Source organism: Magnolia sinica, chromosome 16, assembly GCF_029962835.1.
Source record: "Magnolia sinica isolate HGM2019 chromosome 16, MsV1, whole genome shotgun sequence".
NCBI lineage: Eukaryota > Viridiplantae > Streptophyta > Magnoliopsida > Magnoliales > Magnoliaceae > Magnolia > Magnolia sinica.
This window is the reverse complement of record NC_080588.1, coordinates 61233331-61260839: the sequence shown is the minus strand read 5'-3', so window position 1 is coordinate 61260839 and position 27509 is coordinate 61233331. Positions and strand designations below refer to the sequence as shown.

General features: G+C 37.4%; 1 protein-coding gene across 2 annotated transcripts; it reads left to right on the top strand.

Annotated features, from left to right (window-relative positions):
* Positions 1–172: 172 nt before the first annotated feature.
* LOC131228537 (probable amino-acid acetyltransferase NAGS1, chloroplastic) lies at positions 173–25989 on the top strand. Of its 2 annotated transcripts, none has more exons than XM_058224260.1 (10): positions 173–777; positions 3453–3540; positions 5989–6197; positions 7096–7247; positions 7778–8201; positions 9520–9617; positions 10737–10848; positions 11066–11225; positions 23645–23717; positions 25537–25989. In XM_058224260.1, the coding sequence occupies exons 1-10, from the start codon at positions 400–402 to the stop codon at positions 25688–25690; spliced, it is 1848 nt and encodes a 615-aa protein (XP_058080243.1). In that variant the 5' UTR covers positions 173–399; the 3' UTR covers positions 25691–25989. The 2 variants fall into 2 exon arrangements, with proteins under 2 accessions (XP_058080243.1, XP_058080244.1); XM_058224261.1 differs by having other exon boundaries at positions 659–777; positions 3440–3540.
* Positions 25990–27509: the final 1520 nt, after the last annotated feature.

Here is a 27509-nt window from a genome sequence, read left to right as displayed (position 1 = left end):
ATAAAAGGTACTGAGTAAGTCCGTACGCAATCCGGTTTCGCCAGAGTCGCGGCGGACGAAAAAAGAACTCTATTGGAGTCTATTTTTCCAGCTCTCAGGGCGGCGTCGTCGGAATGGACGCAGCGAGAGGAGCAGTCAAATGGAATATAAATACCAACAAAGAGAGATATACGTGTGGGCCCCACTCGAATCAAAGCTTCTCTTCAACTTCACCAATGGCGGCCTCTTCTCTCGCTCTCCTTCAAAAAACCCACCTCCTAGGCTACTACATCCCCTAGTCACGTGACCCGAGGACCAGTGCCGCGTGTCTCAGATTCCCTGAACACGTGCCTATTAAAGCCCCTCCCCCTCTTTTTCTCTCCTCGCCGCGTCTTCTCTCATTCTCCCTCTCTCTCTCTCATGGCCGCTTCGAGCTCGAGCCCATGGCTTTCTGTGCAAATTCTCGAGAAAATATGTCCTCCAGTCGAGAAACGACCAATCAATAGAAAAATCTCGTGTTTTTATCGCCAGACGATAAGTAGGAGGAGAACTAGAAGCTTCCTGACTCCGAAACCCCAAACCATCACTCGGCGACCGTTAGTTTGCAGTTCAAATGAGTTCCCCGGGGAAACGGAGAACGCTGGTGGCAGCGATGGTAATTTCAGCAAGGAAAATGAGCAATTCGTCGGATGGTTTCGCCAGGCCTGGCCGTACATTCGCGGGCACAGTGGCAGCACATTTGTTGTGATCATTTCGGGGGAGATTGTAGGCAGCCCACATTTGGACGGCATTTTACAGGTAGAATTTCTTTTTTCTTTAATTTCCTCTGTCTCTGAATTTTTTAATTAATGTTTTGGTTGGATTGGATTTTTGCGTATTTCGATTAGGCTCCGTTTGGATGCCCTAGTTAATTGAATTGCAAACATTCAGCTTAAATGGATGTAGTCCTTGAGTGGTTGAATTGCATTTCATGTTTGTTGCAACTCCTATCTGGATGTAATGTAATTACAGTTTGGAGACATCCTCAACATGCATGTTAAGGGCTCATTCGGATGCACAATTGAATTCAATGGCTGACAACAGTTCAATCAAGGGAAATGTCCAAGTTGTGGTAACTTGATCTAGTATTCGTGATGAGACAGCTCTCAAATTGAAGTAGGTTTAAAATTCTTTCATTTCTGCTATATTAAACTAATCATTGCAATTCAATTCAGTATCCACATCCAAACACACCTTAAGGAGTGAAATTTAACTTGGTTAATTCCACCCTATTATACATTATTGCAATTTAATTTGATAAAAGAAATAACAATCATAGTTGTTGACCGACACCGGCTTGCAGCTTTGGACTCGTACTTTGGATGAACAGTTTTTGGGATTAATTATAGAAAATTCAAGTGATAATAGCAACGATAACAATGTCTATTTATTTTTAATAGGAAAGCCAAATAGTTGAAAGTGGTTGATTTTATCACGGGGTTTTAATTTGGAAGTCCGGCAGACTACCATGTGGAGTTGTGGACTTATACTATTGATGTGAAGAAATTTTCCATTAGCAGGGATTTGTTTTGTAGTTTTTGGTTGTAAATTAGATGCCATCACAATAACATAAACCGCACTTGGTCATCCAGAATATAAACTGTACTGTTGGGCAAGGTTTGGTATATTGTTTGAAAAATATCATATCGCTGTATGGATTTGTCAAATACAATTTCAGTATGGTATGGTACCTTGTGATATTATTGACCTTACTGTGATATTGTATTCCCTTAAAATTGGATAGGGAGGAATCAATTGACAATACATTCTGATGCAATGCATTTATATCAAAAAATTATTGAGCATCGATATGAGAAACCAATACTCATAATACTTTCTGTTAAATTGGGACACAGACATTTGTATCATATGATCATATCACTGAGTGAATTTATCACAGTACATCCAGAATGACAATGTGAGACTCTCTGGTATTATGAACCTGCTTGTGCAGGCTGTTTGGGTGGTTGTTGGTTGTATAGCTTTGCATAGGGCACAGTGTGAGGGGAAAACAAGGAACAGGGCACCTGATTATTTTTATATATTTCATTGGCATAGATTGTACTGAGGGTGGATTCTTTTAGCAATGCAGTATTTGGAATATGCTATGATTGCCTATGATTGCAGATGATCTAGTTTTGTCCATCCAAAAGCACCCAAAAACCAGATCATTGATGTTATCAGCCAATCTAAAGCTGAATTGGAGGCTTCTAGTGCACATAATTACAACAATCTGAACCTTTTGTTCCTAGTGGAATACCCGTGAATGATGATCCGGCGAGCTGTCCACTAGAGATATGAGGATTACATATAAAAGACCTTAAGATTATCCAAAATAAGAATTCTTGTACAATAGAGTTTACTTTCTAAAAAGTGAAACAGCGTGTGTTTGCATGTCAGTCAGTGAGCTAATGCGCTCTAAATCATCAGATTAGCAAATGCATGTGCTTTGTGGGGAGTTATAGAAGTGATGGAACCAAAGACGTGCTTTACTGGTGCATGCTACCATATATCCGTAAAGTGTTACAAGTTCAATTTAGCGTTTTTAAAGTACCATGAAAGGAAAAAATTGGGGTTTGTTTATTATTATTATTTTTAAAGCATTTAAAAAAAAAAAAAAAAACACACTCACGCACCCCCACGCACTCACGCTGTAGTGGGATTTCACCACCTATGGATGCTCGAACCCTTGACCGGGTGTTGAAACTCCTGAGAGTCTACCACCGGAGCAAGAGTAAGGATCCCAGAGGGGTTTGTTTATTTTCATTACGTGAAGGAAAACAATTGCATAATCTTATCATGAAGCAGAAAAGTAAAGGACTGATCTGAAACTGAATGAACAAGTTTTGGTAGATAGCCGAATGCTCATCTGCGCACCAGTTTGCACGGAACTCATGTGAACTTTTTGAGAACTTATAATATGTGATGTGAGTCCAAAATCTGAACGGTCCACGTGGTGCAGCACCCTATGAAACCCCTAGGTCCCAACTTTTACTTTGATCCAAAACTTTGGTGGGCCATGAAAAAAGAAAGCATTTTCCTCCCTTGATTTGCATCTCTCTTTGCTATGGCCCACTAGAGTTTTAGATCGGGGTGAAAATTGGTCCCTTTGGGTTCACGGGATGCCGCATCACATGGACTGTTCGGATTAGACGCCCATGACACGTGTGCGCAGGTGCGCAAGTGAGCATGCCTCTTGGTAGATATATGCAGCTACATTGAAATACTCTTATGGTCTGCTTTTTGCACTTCAATGGTGATTATTTTTCTTTTTTGAACTTGCAAACATTCTTTTCCATCTCATGTGTTTTCTTCCCAAATGAGAAAGCTTTTATGCCTCAAGAGTTATAGATTACCATTTGGAGTTTATTCTAAATCTAGTCATTGGCAACTGATTCGATACTGATTATGGAAATGAAAGAATCTCCATGCAGGATATTTCACTCCTTCATGGTGTAGGGATCAAATTTGTGCTTGTTCCTGGAACTCATGTGCAAATTGACGAGCTTCTTGCAGAGAGAGGTATGAGGAACAATTGCAGCTTACTACTCCGCTTCCATTATTATTTTCCACAATGTTACATTTATCAGGTTCTTATCGGCTTTGGACATGGGCTCCTATATCCATGTGTTTTTAAAAAGAGAATGATTTTTGTTCTATAAATATGGTTCGTAGTTCATTAATTTCATTTTGCTACTCTATTTTTGCAACTCAGTGGTTCTTTTACATTATACTCAACAAATTCAGTTGATTCCTCACCGAATTCGGTTCAATGCTGAGCAACCATTATCCATTCCGAGTAGTTGGTTTCAACCAATTTCCCAGGATTCATCTGATTTCCTAAATTGAATTATGAACCAGATGCTGATTCAATCAATTGGCTGATTCTAGGTACTTTGCCAAAAACAAATAACCAGAAGCCAGCCCCTACTCTAACAGCCATCAAAGTAGAGCTAATATTTGGGCATCCTGACTGCTCATTTTAGACGATCTATCATGGGATGGGTCATCTCAAAATCTCTTCCAGAGATGGTTCTAAACATCTGATCAGTGGTTTGCACATGGACTGTAAAATTTGATGAAATCCACGTTTGGTGAAAAAGTTCACCAATTGGATTGTTAGGATCAATTGATGGGGCATGTTTTGGACAATGGACCATCAATGCTTACCAGATGAAAGCTTTGGACTGTTAGAAATGGACCTCTTGTGTATTGCTACTGAACCCATTATGCTAAAATTTCTTGTTTTTTTTTATTACTATTTTTAATATACCTTTTAATATTTAAAAGTATATTTATATAAACATTTCCATGCCATATTTCAAAAAAAATAAACAATAAAAAATAAAATCCCATTCAAAATGAACTTGTAATCATCCAATCCAAGTTGGTGTCGCGGGATTCAATAGAAGGTCTCAATTCTGCATTTTCAAACCATGATTAGCAAGGACCACCTTTTTGAAATCCTTCCATATCAATACAGGTTCTATACTCTTGGACAAGGCACATATAAAATGTAGTTCCTTTTTATGTTTAACTATCATTCATTTTAAGGATATTTTTATATAGAAATAATGAGAAATGATCATATACAGCCTCCAGTACCGTATGCTTACCATAATTCACCTTTTTCTTTTCATGAATGTGCTAAATGTATAGGACATCTGAGCCATGCAAAAGGTTGGTCCATCATCAAGATCAACCGGTGTGCAAAAGAGGCCGATCCACTGATTAGGTGGGCCATGCCTATTGATGTCAGTGGAGATCCAATGATCTGAACCAAGATTAAGTATGGCCACCTGATGAGTGGATCAGCCTGAGTTTCAAGCCAAATGATCTTAGTGATGGGGTTGACCTTCTGCATGGCATGGATCTCCTATATGTGTCACATGTGGATCTCCTGCTCATGTGACAAATCTGCAGGAAAAAAAGATGCATTATGGTAAATCTTATAGTATTTGGCACCGTATCTGATCATCTCTCATGAATAATTAATTTTTAGGGCTAGTATTATTTTTATTTTGATAATTGGTGAAACTTTATTAAAAGTTGCAAAACAGCGTGAAGATACTATACAAAATGCCAAACCAGGCAAAAAGAAAACAAAAAAGGGTCGCTAAAAGATACAAGAAGCCAATGCCAGCAGCTTGGACTAAATCTGACCCAGAACTAATCCTTACGCGAAATCAAGAAGGAATTCCGTGATGCACCCTCGTCGGCCAGCGTGTTGTCCCGAGCACTAGCAGAGTGCCCAACTCACCTTCATCCAAAATGGCACCAACATCCTTTGCTTTCTCCAGGCAATCTGCTAGCCTCCAAGGAACAACGCCTGACTAGATCCAGCTGATAACATTCTTCGCATCAACCTCAACGATAATCTGCCCCATATTTTGCTGGGCTGCAATCCTCAACCCGGAGAGCATTGTCATTGACTGCGCAAAAGAAAAGTAACCAAAGGCCGTAGGCCCAGAGAGAGAACACAATAACATTTCCGAGGGAGCAGCCATTGAAGTTCAATTTGAACCTTCCAAATGGCAGGGCTTTCCATATTGGACCACCTTTATAGGATTATTATCATAATTACTATTTTTTTAATGACGACAGGGTGTACCTGCCCCTTTATAGGATCATTATCATTATTACTATTATTAATTATTTGTTAGTTTTTACATGCCGATAATATTACTGTTAAAATATAGTATTATATTAAGTATTTACAAACATGTTGGAAAATCTGACTTTTTCTAATCCCACTGTCGGACTCCAAGACACATTTCCAAATTACACAGGAATAAATACATCTAGGCAGCATCAAATAATGTCCTATTGTATGATGCTTACTGGATGCTGAATTTTGTTAATCTTGGTTCATGGTTTGTTGCTTCATGCTCTGATGTCTTTATTAAGCCATGCTATTTATCCTCATGATTTGGTCATGCATGCACTTGCTTTCAAATATTCATCTTGCAGGAAGCAAGGGAAAGTATGTTGGTCGATACCGGATTACAGATTCTGATTCACTGGAGGCAGCAATGGAAGCGGCAGGGAGAATCAGACTCACAATTGAAGCAAAGCTGTCTCCTGGACCTCCTATATTGAGCCTTCGTCGACATGGTGACAACAGTCGTTGGCATGATGTTGGTGTCAGTGTTGCAAGCGGCAATTTTCTTGCAGCTAAGGTGAGTCCGCACATAAGCTTTGTGTTCAAGTTTTTTTTTTTTTTGTTTTGGTTTGGCTTTAAATTTCAGTATGCATGCTTGAAGCAATTCCTCATGGTATCTTGATAAGAAAGAGAAGTTATCGAATACGTTTTCTTTGTTTTCTATGATTTGGTATTTAACAGCTCAATGAAGTTTGCTGAAAAGATTCTGGCTAGAACTACCTGGCTGAATGTTGTTTTGAATATCTATTTGAAATAGAAATCCTGATGTTGTCATCTCATTAACCTAAATCTTTTGCAAGAACACATGCAAACACAAAATTTATGGCCTTAAGATGATCAAATCTTTGATGTTCTTCTTTTGATGGGTTGGCACAACTTTCTTTTTTCTCCTTTATTGCACCACTGAACCGTGTTCATCCGAATGGCATTTTTGTTTACCCAGGATACATAGTACTTAGTTCTTTTTTGTGACCAGGTAACCTTCCCTAACAAAATATAGTCACAGTTTTTCTTTCTGTTTAACTTTTGAATCCGACAGTTTCTTTGCACCTCCTCATTTGAACAGGATGAATGCTCCTTTAAAAAAAAAATAAAATGAAAAATAGATTTTTTTAATCAGGCCATGTATACCTGTGGTTCACCCAGGATACATAGCACTGAGTTCTTTTTTTATGACTGGCTAATCTTCCCTAACAAAATATGCTCAACAGTTTTTCTTTTTGTTAACTTTTGAATCCGACAGTTTCTTTGCACCTCCTTGTCTTAACAGGATGAATTCTCTCTCTCTCTCTCTCTCTCCTTTAAAAAAAATTTTAAAAAAATTAAATAGAATTTTTAATCAGGCCATGTATCCCTGTGTTTCTTATTTCAATTTTACTGTGAGAAGGTTAATTAATTTTCTGTATTTTCACCAGAGGAGAGGGGTTGTTGAAGGTATTGATTATGGAGCAACAGGTGAGGTGAAGAAAATCGATATTGCCCGAATACGTGAAAGGCTTGCCAGAGACTGTATAGTTATAGTAAGCAACGTGGGTTTTTCCAGTTCTGGAGAAGTTTTAAATTGCAAGTATGCTTTTTAGCTTTTTTCTTTTTCCATAGATCAATTATTTTGGCTTAGCATAGTCTCTACTAGATGTTGCTATCTTGCCAAGGCTGTCTTAATGCTAATTTTTGGTGGAAAGGCTTTCTCCCCACCCCATGATTTTCAGTAATTATGGGTGCAAAATCATGGGGCGGAACAATCATCTTGAGTGCCTGAGCTATTCAACTAGTTTGCCTAAGCCCATTGATATATGTTAGTCTTATGTCAGTTACTACAAATAATTCATTTGGCAGTAAGCCAACAAGACAATAACATGCCAACCGAAACTCGAAAGTGTTATGTATGCTCAACCAAAACTTAGTAAACCACAATGCTTTTGCTTCCTTTTTACTATGTGGGTGCTATTATTAATTCCTTTTTCAGTTTTCACTTGATGCTGAATGGCAACTTATTGTTTCGTTGATGTGGTTTTGCTCTTTTAATTAATATCTTCTGTGTACCTCTTTTCTGTGCTGTTTGAGGATTCTGATGGTTTATGCTTTTGAATGTTGCAGCACTTATGAGGTTGCTACTGCTTGTGCTTTAGCTATCGGGGCAGACAAACTCATTTGCATTGTAGACGGTCCAATTCTTGATGAATCTGGACGACTTATTCGTTTCATGACACTTCAAGATGCAGACATGCTGATACGGAAGCGAGCTCAGCAAAGTGAAATAGCTGCAAACTATGTGAAGGCTGTTGGTGAAGATGATATTGTTTCTCCAGGATATGTTGGTTCAAATGGAAGTAGCAACCTTCCCCAGAATGGAAATGGATTCAGGGAAACATATAAGGCAACTTTTCAGAATGGCATTGGTTTTGACAATGGGAATGGGATGTGGTCTGGTGAACAGGGTTTTGCCATTGGAGGTGAGGAACGACTGAGCAGATTAAATGGTTACCTTTCAGAATTGGCTGCAGCAGCTTTTGTGTGCAGAGTAAGCCACTATACAATACATATGGTCTTACCTTGGTGTTCACCTTTCTATATCTATACATCTCTAATTAGTGATGTTATGTAGCCTTGCATAACGTTTTTGAGTCTTCTTTCCTTTTTGAGTAATCTGCAGCTTTCTTATGCAGACTAAGCCCACTATATCATACACAGATGCCCCCTTTCCTGTTGGCTGTGCTTTAGTATTTACGCATTTTGTTGTATTGATGAATGATGATACTCAGGGTTTTGAGTCTTCTTTCCCATTTTATGCATTATGTTGCTGCAAATCTATTTCACTTTCATGATTTCAGCTATTTGATTGCACTTTTCCTAAAACCTTGGATGCTTGTTTTTTTAATTCATTTGAGGCCTTCCATGTAAGTCTACAATAACTTACCCAGTGTTCAAAGTATGGAGAAGTAAGTCTACATACATGAAGTTTCATTGAGAAATTCCATCATTTTCCCCATATTTCCCCAATGTTTCCCTCAACCAGCGATACATTTCCAGGTATCGGCGATAATTCAAAACGAAAAAAAATATTGGCAATATCGATACATTTTTTTCATATCCCCAACCAACAATACATGTAATGAATCTCTCTCTTAAAAAAAAAAAACAATACAAGTAATGATACTGATACTACAACATTGACCCACATTTTGAGGGGTCTTTTATTTTACTATTTTCTGTCAAATCCAAGTTACAACCATTATGCATATATTGATGGAAGGATCAGTCCAGACTGCTCTCCACCGTCTTGGAACAGTCAAGATTTCTGTCCACGTACTCTTGAATGGTCTAGATCGCTGTCCCTCATCTTGGATCCAGGTAGCTGTCCACATACTTTCGAACTGTCCAAATAGCTGTCCGCTTACTTTTGAATGGTCCAAATTGCTAAACTTCTAGTGTTGCTAGATTGCCGTCCACCATCTTGTTATGGACCAAATATTTGTCTGCATAGTTTTGAATGGCCCAAATCACTGTCCACGGTTTCCACAATTATGGATATTTCGTCATTTTCAGAAATAGACTAACAGCCCTTGAATTTGACAGAAAATGGTAAAATAAAGAGATCCCTCAAAACATGGGTGATGAAATCTAAAGAAAATCTTTTTGGATGGTTTTGTCTAATAAAGGCAAAAAAAGAAGAAAAGAAGGTGGCATTTCATAAAAATCCCAAAAGATAATCAGTTCTTTACCATAAAATCTTCTATATTGCTAAATATGATACCAAAATGCCTTTGTCTAATGCTTCCTGTGAGAATTCTCTTTGAAGTGTCACTTTCAACTTTTCTAATCTTCGTTTACTTGTCTAGGGTGGTGTACAAAGAGTTCATTTATTAGATGGAACCCTTGGTGGGGCTTTGTTATTGGAATTGTACACACGAGATGGAGTGGGGACAATGGTGGCGAGGTATGTAGCGTTGCTTGTTATCATGCTGCAGCGTTCATGGTGCTCCTCCCAGTAATGTTTTTCTGCAATCCATGATTTACGTGCAATATCACATGCTTACTCATTAGCAACCATCCAATTTTGTGATTCATATACTGAACTACCTGCACATTTATTCTTCTAAAAAAAAACCTAGCTGCACATTTTATTTCCTTATTTTATATCGCTTCTTTTCCTGCAATTTTTACAATGGGATTAATCTTTCATCTTGTTAAATCACTTAGAGAAATCTTCAATGCAATCTTCCTACAGCTTGAGACATTTTCACCCTAATATCTCCACGGATGTGAGCACATGTGATTTTTGTATACAGTTTCAACTAGTAATATTTGAAAGGCACTTTCTTTTAGTTTATTGTCTAAAAAATAACAATGTATGCTCTGTTTGGTTAGCTTTTGATTTTAAATTCACTGTTTCAAATATGACAATATATACTATGTTTGGTTGGCTTGCTGACTATATAAAATTTATTCTACTAATTGATATGATGCTTTTTTAATGTAAATAGATGGGCTGGTAGTTACTTTTGCCTTTTCTGAATTTGATTGCTACCTGTTTCCTCAAAGAATTCATTTCCAAAATTTAATGATTCCCTGACATCTTATTCCCAGTAATTTGTATTTTGAGGGACCATTCTGTCAGAACTTTTTTTTTGGTATGCAGCAAATTTTGTATGCTATGACGTGGCCCTTTGGCACCTTCACTGACATTATAGTCTTATTGTGGTCTCTGTTAATAAAGCATTTTCCTTTAATGAATGCATTCTTTACTGAGAAAAAAAGAATGCTTTTTCTCAAACCATTGTGATTCAGTTTCATGACTAAAACTAATTTGTTCATTGATAACATGATTTATATGATCTGGTTTTAGGATTTCACCATACCAATGTGATGTATAGGTTGTAAGATGTTAATTTTCAAAACCTATAATATATCACAAAATATATTGCTGAACATCTTTTCTCCATGCATAGCAGTAAATTGAATCCCTCACATTTTATTCTTAATTTTTGCTCAAAAGCCAACTTCTCATGGTATATTAAATCTTCATGCTTTCAAGTCCTTTCATTACTCTTTTCAGTGATGTTTATGAAGGCACAAGGATGGCTAGGGTTACAGATCTCTCCGGAATAAAACAACTTATAGAACCTTTAGAAGAATCTGGTGCATTGGTGCGAAGGACAAATGAAGAGGTAACAGCTTTCCTGCATACATGCATATATACATACCTGCATTTACCAAGTTTATCCTAACATTTTATTATTCTAATAATTGGTGAGGTTTTCTCTACCCAATATAGATCACGAAGAACGATTAAACCATAATCTATAACTTAAATCTTTACTTGGATTGGGCTTAAGCTTAATGAATAGTATTGAGGCTGTTGTCTTACACACTCTTTGCTTTCAGCTGCTTGAAGCATTGGATTCGTTTAGCATTGTGGAGAGAGATGGTTCAATCATTGCGTGTGCTGCCCTTTTCCCTTTCTTTGAGGAGAAGTGTGGAGAGGTTGCCGCTATTGCTGTGTCTCCTGAATGCCGTGGACATGGACAAGGAGACAAATTGCTAGGTATGACATTGCAATATATAAACTTTGCATCACTCATTTTGTTTGTTGTAACTGCAAGTATTGATGTTATTGAAACTGGTTTAGACTTCTGTAAATATCAGTTCCTTGTCTTGGTGAACATGATCTTTTTATTGTGCTTGCCATTGAGCTCAAAAGAAATGAAAGAACTGACCTGCTGGTTATATTTCATACTAGTAGAATTATGTAGAAGCAAAAAGAATGAGAAAGAGAAAGAAAAAGAGATGGGAAAAAGGGAATAAAGAGAGTGACATGCCCCTCCTCTCTTCCTTTATATATTTAGTAAAAAAAGAAAATATTCCAAAAATACCCCTCACCAAGGTATGCTAAACCGGTTATGTAATGGCCATTATGTAATGGTAATGGCATGGGTAACAGGCCACTTCGAAAAAACGTACCGTAATGGACTGTCATGGGGCCGTAATCGCCGCTACAGTCCATCGTAATAGTGAAACTCTGTTACAGTCAGTGTTTTAAATATCGACGATATCGGCCAATATATCCCATGATATATCTTGTATCCCACCTGTGCGATACGAAATGCACAAGTAGTGTGATATATCCCACATGTTTGATTCGGTGAGCATTTTCAAATTTCAATCTTTTTTTTTTTTTTTTTTGTAAATCATGTTAAATCAGTGTCAAATTGTTATAAATCCAATTTATTATTATTATTATTCCATATTTTGTATGAAAATTCATAGATTCGAAGCTTCGATTTTGAGATTTGGCGGAGATGGGCCGAATTGTGGAAAACTGAAAAAAGAAATCTCAATTTCTCGCAAATCGATTGCAATCTTTGTGTCCAAACATAAATTCAAACATGTAGGTAACCTAATCTAGTGATTCTTCTTTCGTTTTTGAATGTATTGCTTGTGTTTCCACACATTTTCTTACATTTATAAATTAAATGAATATAATTTGAATATGCTTGCATCAACTCAGTTAGACAACGCATATATTAGGACTCCATATAAAGAAAACCTATTACGTGCACTTGTATTTTTTTTTTTTTTTTAAATTTTTTAAATTTTTTGATTTAATTAAGTGTATTGATGTCTTTTTTTAACAATCACTAAAGTTTCATTGAAAAATTCGACCAATTTCCCAATGTTTCCAACAACATCGGTACATTACACAATACAACCGATATATCCCATGTGGTAACTGATATGCATCCGTATCCCAAGAATGTGATACGTAACACGATACCGATAACATTGGTTACAGTCCATTGTAACACTTTAACGACACCACAAAAACCCATTTTAGGAAAAAGCCTGAAAAAACTTAAAAAAAAAAATCCATTTACCAGTGAAGAAGAAAAAGAAACCTACCTATTTCTTCTTCTCTTCGTCTTCTTCTTCTTTCGAAAAAGAAACCTACCTATTTCTTCTTCTTCTTCTTCTATATCCACTCATGGAGTGGCACTTGTATTTTGCTATTTATCAATGGCTAGAAATTTGTCCATGGTATCTCCCACCTAGTGTTTTAAATAGCGGTAGCGTGTTGCATAGCGTTCAACCCTCTATAGCGTGTAGCGCAAATAGCATAGCGTGTAGCATGAGCTACATGGTACTTCTATTTTTTAATTTAAAAATAGTAAAAACATGATAAATAGTAAGAAAAAACAAAAAAAATATAAATATGCATAAAAGATGATTCATTTTTCAAGTATAAGCATGTTTTAAAAAGTTATTAATTATCACTTATCAAAAGCCAATCTAGATATATAAAGTTATAAACCAAATCAAATAATTATCACATCAGCAACTAAGCAAACCACCTTAATTAATAGTCTAATTGAAATGACAAGTCACAATTGACAGGTATGAAAAAGAAATAAAATCCCATAGGTCAAAAGTATTAAGTACAATACGAATGTCATCAATACGAAGAGGGGTTTTCAAAAGCACCCTTTCGAAACCCTTTTTCTTTTAAATTTACTTTTAAAGGTTTTTTAATGTGTGAGTTTCACACCAACTTTAACAAAGGATTACTACTATTTTAAGTTAAACTAAACAAAGAAAGGTTTGATTTTACATTTTAAGTTTTTCATGATGTGAGTTTTACACCATTTTTAACAAACAAAGCTATTAAAAAACAAAAAACACAAAAAAAAAAACATTGTAGCATACGCTACTAATGGTACACGCTATTTAGCTACGCTACGTATTTAGCTATTTACGCTATTTAGCTATGCTACAAGCGTTGTTTGAAACACCGGTCCCACCTGATGTGTAGATCTGGATGATTTTTGCATTAGGTGATCCTCATTTTGGGACCAATCTATTGGAAAGGTTGGTTTTCATATGCACTTAACCAGTTGGAAGTCATATGCTGCGTGGACCGTACCTTGTGGTCCAACCGGTTTGACTTGGGACCTCTTTTTCCTTGTGTTATACTTTGGTGGTGTGTAACGCTTTATACACTTGTGCTCAAATGTTGTACACGTGGCATGTATTAACCCGATTAATGTGTGATCCGTTGTTGCTAAGTCACAATCCCAAATTAGGTTGTTTGAGTGATCTTAACCATTGATTTGTGGACACTTGTTTGTTGAAATGGGACCACTAGACATTTTTAATTCTTCACCGTCCAATAAATGTCCACTGATCAGATAGTCAGATGATGAAATAATCATAATTTGAGGCTGATTGCATTATTGGAATAAGTGTTATAATTGTATGAATCTTGACCATTTTAGGGCAATTCGAGTGGTCCCCTGAGTCTGCAATATTATTCATCCAAGTTTAGTTTCGTTTTTTTCTTAAAATTTATTTAGGGGGCGTCAATTGGTTAGGAATATGTATTAGTGAAATGAGTACTGTAGATTTCATGAATTTGGGCTGATTTAGGGGCATTTAAGTGGTCCCTAAATCGGCGACACTATTTATTTGAATCTAATTCTATTTTTTTCTTTTGATTACTTGGGGGATTGTTGTCAAATCCTTAGAGATGCATTAGTGGGATGAGTACCATAGAGTACATGAATTCAGGCCGATATGGGGTAATTTGAGTGGTCCCCAAATCCTGATACTATTCATCTGAATTTAATTTATTATTATTTTTTTTATTTATTTATTGTAGAATTACATGGGGGAATGATGTCAAATGCTTAGTGATTTTCATTTTTGGGATGAGTGTCATTGCTTGCATGAATTTTGGGCCAAGTTGGGGTGAATCTAAGTCTATTAGATCAATAAAATCATTAGATAGGCCAAGACAACATTCTTACTAAAGTCTGATTATAAAGAAAATCCTACTAAAGTGTGGATCATTACACCATCATAAACATGTTCAAAGCCACAAAAGAATACATATTTGGAATCCTCTCAATATTTTTGATTTTTTTGGAAACCCCTCCCCCCCGTGTAACAGCAATGGTGGGGACCGTTATGCCCATTGTTACCATTATAACACTCCTTGCTCCTTGCTAACTTACAATATGACATGTATATCTTGAGTGTACCTAATAGAGTAAGGAACACATGAACAAAATACAAGAGTAGGTTGTCATGTATATGTTGAGTGTACCACTATACAACCCCTTATTTCATTCACCTAGGTAGGTTGTACAGACGTACGACCCCCATCCACAGCCATTAACATTCCCCCTCAAGCAGGAGCATAGATGTTGTTGATGCCTAGCTTGAAATAAATATGTGCAAACTGATTGTGGCCAAGAGCTTTGGTGAACACATTGGTAACTTGATCTTGAAAGCAAACAAATGGCGTAGAAATTTCACCACTAGCAACCTTCTCTTGTATGAAATGAAGTTGGCTTCAATATGCCTAGTTCTTTAATGATAAACCAAACTATTTGCAATTATAGGAGTTTGCTTGATTATCACAAAATAATTGCATTGGTAGGTACATTATAAAACCCATTTCATGCAACAATTTCTTGATCCATACAAGCTCACAAGTGGTGTGAGCCATTGCCTATATTCTGCTTTGACTCTTGATCAGGCTACAATGCCATGTTTTTTATTCTTCCACGTGATCAAATTTTCTTCCACAAACGTGCAATACCCAATAGGAGACCCTGTATTAATTAGGGAGCTTGCACAATTTGCATCAAAATACCCTATAACTTGAAGATGATTATTCCTTTTATATAAGTGCTCTCCTTTAGAAATCGCAGGATCCGAATGAATGCATCCATTGAAGCGCCCTAGGAGAACTCATAAACTAACTTACCATGCTCACAATACATGATATATCTGGCTTGATGATTGTTAGGTGGATAAGTTTTCTGACCAATCCTCTACCTTCATGGGTCTTCGAACATGTTTCATTGGTCACTAACTAGTTTATTATTTGAATTCATTGGTGTAGTGTATCAACTCAAGAAGGACTATTTATGTGGGAAAATCCAAAACATATTTCATTTAACATAGATTATTCCCTTAGATCTAACAACTTCTAACCCAATGAAATATTAAAGATGGACTAAATCTTTTGTTAGGAAGTGACGTTGAAGATACTTCTTAATATCTTCATTTTTTGTACTATCATTTCCTATAATCACAATGTCATCTACATAGACAACTATTACAATCAAACCAGAGGCATCTCTTCGTATGAAGGCAGAATGATCAACATGACTTCGAACAAAATTATAGGCCAACATAACTTTACTGAATTTACCAAACTATGCACACAGTGACCACTTCAACTCACAAATCCCCTTTCTTAGTTTACAAACTTTATCTGACTCTTCCTGAGCAATAAACACAAGTGGTTGCTTCATATATGCTTCTTATGTGAGATCACCATGAAAAAATGCATTTCTAACATCGAGCTGAAAGATGGGCCATCCATGATTAACAACAACAGAAAGAATGACACGAATGGATTTAAGCTTGGCAATTGGAGAGAAGGTCTTAATATAGGCAATGTTGAGAGTGAGTGTATCTCGTAGCAACTAAGCAAGCCTTCAATTGTTCAATTGTGCCATCGCGCTGAAATTTGATGTTATATACCTACTGACAACCAACGATATGTTTACCGGTGGGAAGACTAATTAGCTCTCAAGTGTCATTTTGATGAACTACAACCATTTCTTCTTCAATAGCTTGCTTCCACTCGTTATGTGACAAGGCTTCCTAGTATGACTTAGGAACATAATGAGATGACAAATACAGGGGAAATTTACGGAAGGTGGAAGGTAGATACTAGAATGAAATAAATTTGGAGATACGATGGTCAGTACACGTACACTTACATTTCCTTAGATCGATAGGGATATAGGTGGAGTGATTGAATCTACATGCTTTGAAGAAGATATGGTAGGTAACACATCATGATTGATGGCACTATCTCCCCATTTTCGTTGTGAGCATACTTTAAGTGTAGGCATAACAACAAGAATGGATGAACTAGTGGACGGAGGTGATTGCATAGTGTCTTCTTCAACCGGAATAGGCACAGGCACTGATGGTGAAGCTTCTAGGTTAAGAGATCTACTGCCACTTGAGAAGAATGTAGTTGACTCAAAGAAGGTAACATTGACACAAATAATCTTCGAATACGAGGACTGTAAAACTTGTAATCCCTTTGTGTTCCAGAATACTTAAGAAAAATGCACTTAATTGCTCTAGGATCTAATTTATCATGGTTTGACTTGAATTGACAAGCAAAGCATACACACTTAAAGGGGCAAAGAAAACAATGGAACACTTGGAAATAAAATTGCATGAGGGGACTAACCCATTAAAATAGTAGAGGGCAACATCCATGTGATGCACGTATCACTTGAAGCAAATGACGGTTTTTCTGTTTTGCAATACCGTTTTGTTGTGGACTGTGGACACTATTTCATGCAGAATACCATTTTCAAATAAATACAAGCTAAAATTGGATATATGATCCTTAGCATTATCTGAACGAAACGCAAACACTTTAGAGTTAAATGAATTCTATACTTCCATATGAAAAATTGAAAAAATAGAGTACAATTCAATTCTATCTTTCATTAAATAAAGCTAGGTTATTCTTGAAAAGTCATCAACCAAAGTAACAAAATACATCTACCTTGACAAACTAGAGACTCAAACTGGTTCACATCTGATGAACTAAATTAAATGGAACTAGACTTTGGCTTTCCACATGTGGTGGAAAAGTGATTCGATGATGCTTACTTAACTCACACACTTCGCATTCTAAAGTTGACATAGACGATAATGAGGACACTTTTTAAAATCTTGAAGGACGGGTGGCCGAGACCAGTGTTCGCAATATTGATACTATCGGGCGATATTATTGGTATCGCTGGCCAACGACACAAAACCCACACGAAACCAGCAGGAAGTTTTAAAAAAAGAAAAAAATATTTGTATCGCACGATATATCATACGATATCGCAGGATTTTCTTCGATATTATCAAGATTTAAAAAAAAAAAAGTCAAAAGGGGATTTCGGTACCTGGAAATGAAGATCACGTAATCGGAGATACATCAATGGAGATTCCGGCGAAAAATCTGTAAAATTTTTTCAAAGTTAGGTTTGATTGAGAAGGATTTGGGGATTTTAGGGTTCTGGAAGGTTTGGAACCCTCCCTTTCTTCGAAAATGGCTTCCGCCTATGTCGAAATTGGATTTTGTACCGAGTCCGGTACGCTCTTATTGTACTGAGAAAACTCAGTGGGGCCATTGCCAATGTATGTGGTTTATCCACGCTGTCCAATCTTTTTTCCATCTCATTTAAGGGGCTGAGCCCAAAATTGAAGCATATCCCAAGCTCAAGTGGACCATACCCTGGGAAACAATGGGAATAATGATTTCCACCGTTGAAACCTTTCTGGGCTCCACAGTGATGTTTATTTGTCATCCAAGCTGTTCATAAGATCAAAAAAACATGGATGATTGTAAAAAATAAATATAATCTTGATCCAAAACTTCTGTGGCCCTGGAGAACTTTTCAATGGTATACGTTCAATTCATACTGTTTTCTGTGGTGTGGTCCATTTGAGATTTGGATATACTTCAATTTTGGGCTCAAGCCCTAAAATTATCTGATAAAATGGATGAAAGGAGTGGATAAAATATATAAATCACGGTGGACCCCACAGAGTTTACTCAATGTGTGGTTACGTGTGGTGCAAAGATGAGTGCTGACATTCCAAGTTGTAGCAATGGTTCAAAGGAGATCAATGTTACATGGGCCACACAATAATGTATTTATTATATAAACCCTGTTCATCTATTTGGAGAGATCATTTTAGATCATAAACTCAAAAAATGAGTCATATCCAAAGCTCAAGTGGACCACACCATAAATAGCAGTGGGACAATGATTCTCACCATTAAAACGTTTGTAGGGCCCAACATAATGTTTATTTTCCATCCAATCTATTCATAAGATCACACATATCTGGATGAAAAGGAAAAAAAAAGTACCATATTGATCCAAAACTTTTGTGACCCCAAAATGGTTTCAATGGTAGACATTAAATCCCCTATTACGTTTTGCAGTGTGGTCCACTTGATAATTTGATCTACCTTATTTTTCGGCTCAAGCCATACGACTAGCTCGCCAAATGGACGGACGGTTTGGATATAACACATACCTCATGATGGGACACGCATAACTTGGTGACGTCAACGCACCAGCCAACTGCTTCCGTCCGCACGGGAGGGATTAGGTGAGACTCCCACGCGGCTTTCCTACCAAAGCCTTGAGCAAGAAACATAGGTGGGGCCCACCGTGATGTTTGTGAGAAATCTACTCCGTCCATCCATTTTGTTAGCTCATTTTATGACTTCAAACAAAAAGTGAACGGGATCCAAAACTCAAGTGGGCCGCACTAAAGGAAAAGGTGGGTAGGGAAATTTCTACCGTTAAAACCTTCTTGGGGTTGACAGTGATGTTTACATGCCATCCATACTGTTCATAATGTCATTTCTGCTGGGATGAACTGAAAACACATATTAACCAGATTCAAAACTTTCATGGCCCCATGAATATTTCAACTGTGAACGTTCAATCCTTCATTTTTCAGCCACTTGAGTATTGAATCTGGCTCATTTTTTGTTTAATGTCCTGAAATGAGCTCATAAAACGTATGGACGGAGTGGATTTCTCACAAACATCACGGTGAGCCCACCTAGGTTCTCAACACACGAACTTCTACCAAGGCTTCTGCATGAAATCCAAGTGAGGACTCAGGATGATGTATTTGTCTTAATTCTACACCGTCCAACAATTTTGAAAGATCATTTCAGGATATGATCTCAATGAATTGGTTGTGTTTTTATACATGTCTTTGATACATTTATAAAATGTCATGCATTCAATTTAAATATATTTGCATTAGTTGAGTAAAACATTGCATAACTTAGGACCCTATACAAAGGAAACTTATTATATGCACATTTTTTTTTGAGATGTTATTATTTAAAAGTGTGTATTAAGGTCTTTTTTAACCATCCCTAAAGTTTCATTAAAAAATTCAACCATTTTTCCAATGTTTCCCAAAAAGTGCGATAAATTATGCGATACAAACGATATATCCCGTGCGATAACCGATACGTATCTGTGTCCCAAGGGTGCGATACATACCACGATACTAATATTTCGAACACTGGCCGAGACGACAATGACACTCGTAATTAGAGACGTTCTGCACCACTGCTCTAATTACTTCACAATATATTAAAGCCCACCATGTTCATGTACTCTACCAATGTTTTTTTTTTTTTTTTTTTTGTCTTTAGATCCTGAAAAACATAGTGTGAAGGATAAAAAGTTATAGAGCAGTTAAGTGATTTTGTCAGTTTACTAAAAGACATAAGACTAAAAGGAAATTTAGGTATGTAGAGAATAAATGACAATGAAAGAAAGGAACTTGGATGAACAATACCTGTTCTCTACACTTTGGACTAGGTACCATTTGCAAAAGTGACCGGTGAACTCAACAACAATGTATTAATAGAGGACAAGGCACTGGACTCATCTATCATATGGTTAGAGGCCCCAAAGTCAATGACCCATGGAGCAAAGGACTTTTGAAACCTACACAAGTCGTACATGAGTTCACGAATGTGGTTATAAAGTGGGAGTAGCAACAAAGATAATTGATTCTTCAATAACTTAGAATACTCATCTTTGGTAAGTGTGACCATGTCACCAAATGTACTTGGCTGCTAAGTTGTAGGAGTAGAACTAGTAGAACAAGATCCACTGCTCCCTTCAAAATAAGAATCCTGATTTGCCCTAGGTAGCTTCCAATGAATGTCCCAACATTTCTCAACAATGTCATTTGTAAGCCCACATTGAGTACGCTTTATAGGTCCACGATCTCTACCATGATCTCTCCCTGCATCACCACGACCACCTTGATTACCTTGATTACCTCTGCCACCTCATTGATTACCTTGGCCACCATGACCACCACTTCTGTCTTGTCCAACAAATGATGCCAGAGCAGAGTTATTTTCAACTCCACCTACAAAACCAGGAGATACACGTTGAAAGCAAGCATAAATATCATTTATAGATGGAACATCCTTGACACCTCAGATATGCACATGCATCGACTCATATTTTCGTTTTGAGCTAAACAAAAATTTAGGCACACAGAACTCATGTTGCTGATGTTATTTCTCCATATCACTGGTAAGTGGCTAATACACATTTAGCTCCTTCCACATTTCTTTGAGTTTTGAATAATATTCAATAAGGGGACTGATCTCCTTATTGGAATGCAAAATTCTCTTCAAGCAATTGATATGCATGAGATATGTTTTTATCAAATGAATACATCTCTCGTAATGTATTCCACACCTCCTTTGCAGTATTTAGAAACATCACATTTCAATTAACAAATGTTTCCATACTGTTCTAAAACTATGTCATGATCTGAGCATTTTCCTCAATCCATTGATTTTATGTGCTGTCACTTTCATCAGGTTAATTTGTGGTAAGATATTTTAATTTGCCTTTGGCCGTAAAAAATACTTGGATCAATTTAGGCCATTAGAGATAATTTGCTCAATTTAGTTTTATAGAGGTTTTTTGAACCCTTAAAAATAGATCGATTTAGGAACCTGGATCTTTGACTCTTCATCTCCATTAGAAAAGGAAATTAAAGAGAATACCATAATGCTGACACGAATGGGCTCCTTCAGATCTAGGAATGCTCCAGTTTCATGCTCTATACCATGTACACACCACATTTGTTGAAACAATCAGCCCACAAGTTCCAACCAAACACGAGAGGAGTGATGATCACGAATACAACATTCACCCTCTCACACGTGGACCATTACAAAGGCCCGACACACTAAAAAGAAAGAAGAAACCCTAGGTTTCTTAGGAAATTTCCGCACAAGGCAGATATGAAGAGCAAAGAGGAAAAGAAAAAGAAAATTTTATGAGATAAAAGAGACGGAAGAGAAGAAAGTTGAGTAAATCATAATGACATCCGCTCTAATACCATGTGGAATTATGTGGAAGCGAAAAGAAATAGAAAAGAGAAAGACTAAGAGATGGGAAAAAGACAATAGAGAGAGTGAATTAGGGCTACACACCCCTCCTCTCTTCCTTTTTATATAAAGTTAAAAAGACATTTCTCAAAAATACCCCTTACTAACTTACAATATGACGTGTATCTTAAGTGTACCTAACAAACTAACTAAAGAAACACATAGACAAAACACAATAAATAAAAATAGAATTTATCATTCTCCCTCGTCTTTCCGCTTGTTTTCCATTTATATTTTAATGTAGGGGCATTTTCACATCGGGCTCGAGTGGGGTCGCCTGTGGGATGCAGGGACACACTTGGGGTGGGTGACCCATGTGATTTGGGGCCCATGGAGGAAGTCTCGTGTTCGAGACTCCTTACCGGGGGTGATTAGTGCGCATTTCACAGCAGGCTCAAGTAGGGTAGCCCGTGGGATGCGGGGACACACTCGGGGTGGGCGACCCATGTGATTTGGGGCCCACGAGGGGGGGTTCGGCTGAGGTCCTAACCCATGAGATGTGGGGTTTGGGCTAATGAGATAAAGGGATTAATTCGCCATACTCTAACAATTCGAGCTTTTAGAGCAAGTGGTTAATTGTACTACATATTTTCTACTTTACAGTTATCTGTGTGTTTCTCCAACCCTTGTAAAGAGAAGGAAAACAAACGAAAAATTGAGGGAAAAAAAATGGCAACTATAAATTAGTAAATATTTTTTTATAGCAATAAATTAGCAAATATATATATATATATATATATATATATATATATATATATATATATATATATATATATATATATATATATTATTTATAGCAAATTAACTAATTTTTGCTTTCCAAGAACTGCTAAACTGAAAGGCCACTAAGTTGGTAAACGCGTACTTCTCTTTCTCAAACCAAACCTATGGATCATTTTTTTTCATACTACGGTCCTCAAACCAAAACTCCAAAATTCTGTTTTACCTTCTCATACCAAAGCCATGGACTCGTGGTATTAAAAAATGGTTACATAACAGATGTAACATAATGGTAAGGGTGGGACCAGTTACGCAGTATGGGGCTGTAACTGCTGTCTGAAAAATGGCCCATAACGGGCTGATATGGGGCTGGTACATACTGTTACAGGCGTCTAGCGGGCAAAAACGGGGCCAATTCATTTTTTGCCTATAAATTTTCATTGATTGTTATGCGGGCCACCTCGCATACACTGTAGTTCTTGCCTCTCGTCGTTGATTCAATTGTGCATGTCATATCCTCATTCCTCTGTATAGTTTTGCTTTTATTTGCTTTCATGTTGTCATGAGGACTATTGGTCCCCTATTGATGTGGTCTTTCCTTTGATTTATATCAGACACATTTACATGTGTAGGACCTTTTGATTTTTTTTACTCTTTTGAATATAGTGAAAGTGTTGCATGGCTTCAATGCATTTGCTAGAGTTTGGTATCTACCACTATATTTTCATTTCTACTTGAGTCTTAGGTTACTGCATCCTTCAAATCCACAAACACTACCCCTGGTTGAATATGCCAATACATGGGTATGCTCATGGGTCTTTGCTAGATACAATCATCCTTGGATATTTTATATAAAGCAACAAAAAAATTATGCAAAATGTTAAAAATGTCATTTTAAGAATTTACCGTGGGAAAATTTAAAAATCAACATGTTTCGAAAAAAGAAAAATAATAAATAAAAATCCCGTACTATGAGAATTAGGATTGCGCATGTCCAACACCTAGATTAGTATACTTGATACCCACACCCCATCCTGCATATACACTGAGCTCTCCCTGGGACACCTGGGCTTGATAAGTGGTTATAACTTTTTGTTCGCAAACAAAAATTGGCACTCTTATCAAGCATGTATATTTGATATATCTTTTGCATTTTGATCAACTTTCCTGTTTGCCATCACAACTTGCAGACTACATTGAGAAGAAGGCATCATCCCTTGGATTGGAGAAACTTTTTCTGCTTACAACTCGTGCTGCAGATTGGTATGCCCGATGAACCCTTAAATTTCAAAGTGATTCTATGCTCGCCAACGATTTTAATTCCCAATGACTTAATCACTCCTGGTTTACCTTACTATCAATATAGAATTTTCTCACCTTTCTAATTTATTTCGTTCACTAACATTTTCTACTTGCACTGGTTACTTTAGGCACCCTCTCTATTTTATATCTTTCCATTTAATCTGTGCAAGGTCTTCTTGTGAGCAAGTTTCCAATTATTGTAGGCTTACACCAGGGGTTGGCGTTGAGCCCATATCCTTTTGCATTGTTTATGGGCGATTTAAATAGGCATTTACAGGAAGAGGTCCAGTGGTATGTGTTGCTTGTTGATGAGACAACAGAGGAGATAAGCGCAGAGCTGGAACTATTTGAAGGATGCTTTATAATGTAAATGTTTTTATATCAGTAGGACTAAACAGGGTATATAGAATAATTTTAGCAACAATAGGGGTGGAAACAAGGAATAAGTTAAGATTTCTAACCAAGAAGTGCCCTGAAATGACCATTTTCAATATCTTAAATTGATAATTCATGACATAGTTTTGATTGACAAGACGAGAGAGGGGGCAAACACAAAGCTAGAACAATAGCGGGATGTTTTAGAATCTAAATGTTTTTAAATCAGTAGGACAAAAACAGATTATATAGAATGCAATTTTAGTAACAATAATAGGAGTTGAAACGAGGAATCTGTTAAGATTTCTAACCTATAAGTACCTTGAAATGACCATTTTGATATCTTTGATGTTAGGTTGATAATTCATGACATAGTTTTGATTGACAAGATGAGGGAGGAGGTAAACAACAAGCTAGAATTATGGAGGGATGCTTCAGAATCTAATGGAATACAATTTTAGTAACAGTAGGAGAGAAAATAAGGAATTAGTTGACAGTGCTGACTAAGAGGGACTCCAAAATGACTATTTTCAATATCATGGGTCAATAATTTAGGAGGCTGGAGAAATTGAAAAAGATGTTTCTCATAGGATTAGAGTTGTGTGTATAAAGCGGAGATGTGCCTTTTGAGTTTTATGTGATCAACGCAAACCAATGAAACGAGAGGCGAAATTTTGTAGGATAGATAGCTATAAGACCAGCCATGCTTTATAGGATAAAATGTTTTGCAATCAAGGAACATTAGAATGTTGTGCAATCAAGGAACATGTTCATCGGAAGTGTAGCAAAAATGAGGACGTTGAGATGGATGAATGGCAAGACAATGGTAGGACTAGAAATAAATGCGTTTGAGAAAACTTAGTCACACCAATTTGTAATAAGGTGAGGGAAAGTATAATTAGATGGGTTGGCCATGTGTAACAAAGACCCAGAATTGCACTCGTTAGGAGTGATTTGGTTCAAGTTGAAGGCCTGTAACAGCGCAAAGGGAAGGCCCAAAAGGACGTGTTGGAGGTAGTAAGAAAAGACTTTTGAGGACCTATGGTTTAGATGGGATATTGTCCATGATAGAGTGGAATGGGTTAATAGGATTTCTTTAGCTGACCCCTATTTGTCTACGTTTTGATATAATGAAAATGGAACTTATCAACCCAGGTCAATATCCAGAATCTTTCATGTCCAACCTGATGTGTTCTAGATGTTGATTTCTGGAATAAAAAACAGAAAAGTGGAATCCGGCATAATGGTATTTTCTGAATCCCTACATTTCTTGATACATGCTTTGATCTGATTTGTGGAGGATTCTTGATGCACTTGCAGTCATTGATGTATCTAACTTGATTTTATTTAATTGAAATAATTACCCATATTTATTAAAAATGAACTTTCTATGCGCATTTTTCAGGTTTGTGCGCCGTGGCTTCTCAGAGTGTCCATTTGAGTCCATTCCAGAGGCAAGGAGGAAAAGGATAAATCTCTCCCGTGGATCGAAGTACTATATGAAGAAGCTGCAGCCAGAGCGAAGCGGGATTCCTCTTGATAAGGTTGCCTTAAGGTGATAGTATTGGACAAGAAATGCAAAGGTTATCCATTCACCAGGCTGGTCTTACCCTGTATGTGCTGTGGCCAGAAATCAGGTTAGTCCAGTGGGCCGTATATGTATGATAACAAAGAAGGATTGACCAATGGTCCACACCATATATACATGTGGCCTGCCTGTTGACTGGCCAGAAAACTACAACCTTAATGCTTTGGTTTAGTATTTTAAAGGTGAATAAACTATTCAGCTTGCGGATTAGTGTTGTAAGTACCCACTAATTTGATTTTTAAATTAATGATATTGTTTCTTAATCACCCATATCATTACTCAGCAGATGAAACTCTATATACTGACAGTCTGTGTATAAACCATCTTTACTGTCCATTCATAAAAAACTCTCATCGATCCTGATAATGTGAGTATGGCCACCCATAGCCTGAAAATTGAACTGATCAGATGCTTAGAGCCATTTAATCAATAGCTTCTCCAGTCTTTCCCTTCTCCAGTCTCGCTGAATTGCTATTTGCTATATTCTCAAGAAAACCACGAACAATCAAAAACTCGAAGATGAGAGAGTGCTAGAAGCACTCAACGATCAATCTAGGGATTTGTATTGGAGGATCTCAAGAGGGATTTCAAGGAGATCTCATTGGAGGGTTTTTGCAAGATCGGGATACCAAGTCCTCTCCAAATCCTGGTCACTGGACCAATAGTGAGAGGAAGCAAGGGGCTGCGCTTGGAGACGGGATGTGCAGGAGACCATCTACCTTAGCACTAGCGAAAGAGGCGAGATTATGGAAATCACACCAACTTACTCACAGAGTAAGAAGCAAGACACTCAAAGCCAATTGAGGGAGCATAGTCGTTTGGGGAATCATCGTAGGATAGGGGTTCGCCACGTGGGAGTGATGTGAAGAGTAGGGAGGGTAGAAATAGGGAGTCAACCACTGGCAATGGGAAGTTAAGCAGTTCCTGCAAGCGTGGCATGGGGTTCATCTAGGAAAGGCGAAGACAATCATTTGGAGGATGTTAGTCCTTGCAGTCTGGTGGTCAGTTTGGGGAGAAAGGAATAACAGATGTTTCAGGAATTCTTCTAGTTTGGCAGGGATTGTTGCTACTAGGGCCAAGCGCCACATGATTGAGTGGTCCTCCAATGTCAAGGATCTTTTAGGTCATGACTTTTTATTTTTAGGAGTGTAATCGTGGTTTGCTTCCTCAGCAGCCCTTCTTTTGTCTGTTTTTTCTTTCCCTTTAATGAAATCATCTCATCTTTCAAAAAAAAACCACTGGCAATGGGAAGGAAAGGAGAAGGATGGGGAGGGAGGAGATGTTAGGGACGGAGCTTTGCATAGGGGGAGGGGTTCTGCCAAAAACTTAGGGTGACAGAGAAATAGAGGGCGTTCTAGTAGGGAATTGGTTTCAGGTGGAGAAATCCTATAAGATAAAGAAGGGTGTTGGGGATGGATACTTTGGTCGTACCTTGTGTTTCTTTGAAAATTTCTTGGACGAGTGGATGGAACTCAACTTTAGAAGGTTTTCGGGAGGGTAGGATTGGTGAATGAGGCGGTTATTCCGAAGGAGATGGGGTCAAGGAAGCTATGGGGGTTTTGCCTTGTTTCCTCTTGAGAGAGCGGAGGATGTCCCTTATGTGGTGGCCACGTTGCATTGCAGGAGCTTTGACAATAGATAATTGTCGGTGCAAAAGGCCAGGTATGGTCGAGAGATGATAAAACCCCATATATCGAAGAAGGTGGGAAAGGTAATAGGGATGGGAGACCAAGCTAGGGTGGAAGGCACCGCTAAAGTAAGGAAAGAGCTTCGTCAGGAAGGTAGAGCAA

Coding starts and splice junctions, on each gene's coding strand:
- LOC131228537 (XM_058224260.1), top strand. CDS start 400: ATGGCCGCTTCGAGCTCGAGCCCATGGCTTTCTGTGCAAATTCTCGAG. Junction 6,198..7,095: donor GCAATTTTCTTGCAGCTAAG/GTGAGTCCGCAC, acceptor TATTTTCACCAG/AGGAGAGGGGTTGTTGAAGG. Junction 7,248..7,777: donor GGAGAAGTTTTAAATTGCAA/GTATGCTTTTTA, acceptor TGAATGTTGCAG/CACTTATGAGGTTGCTACTG.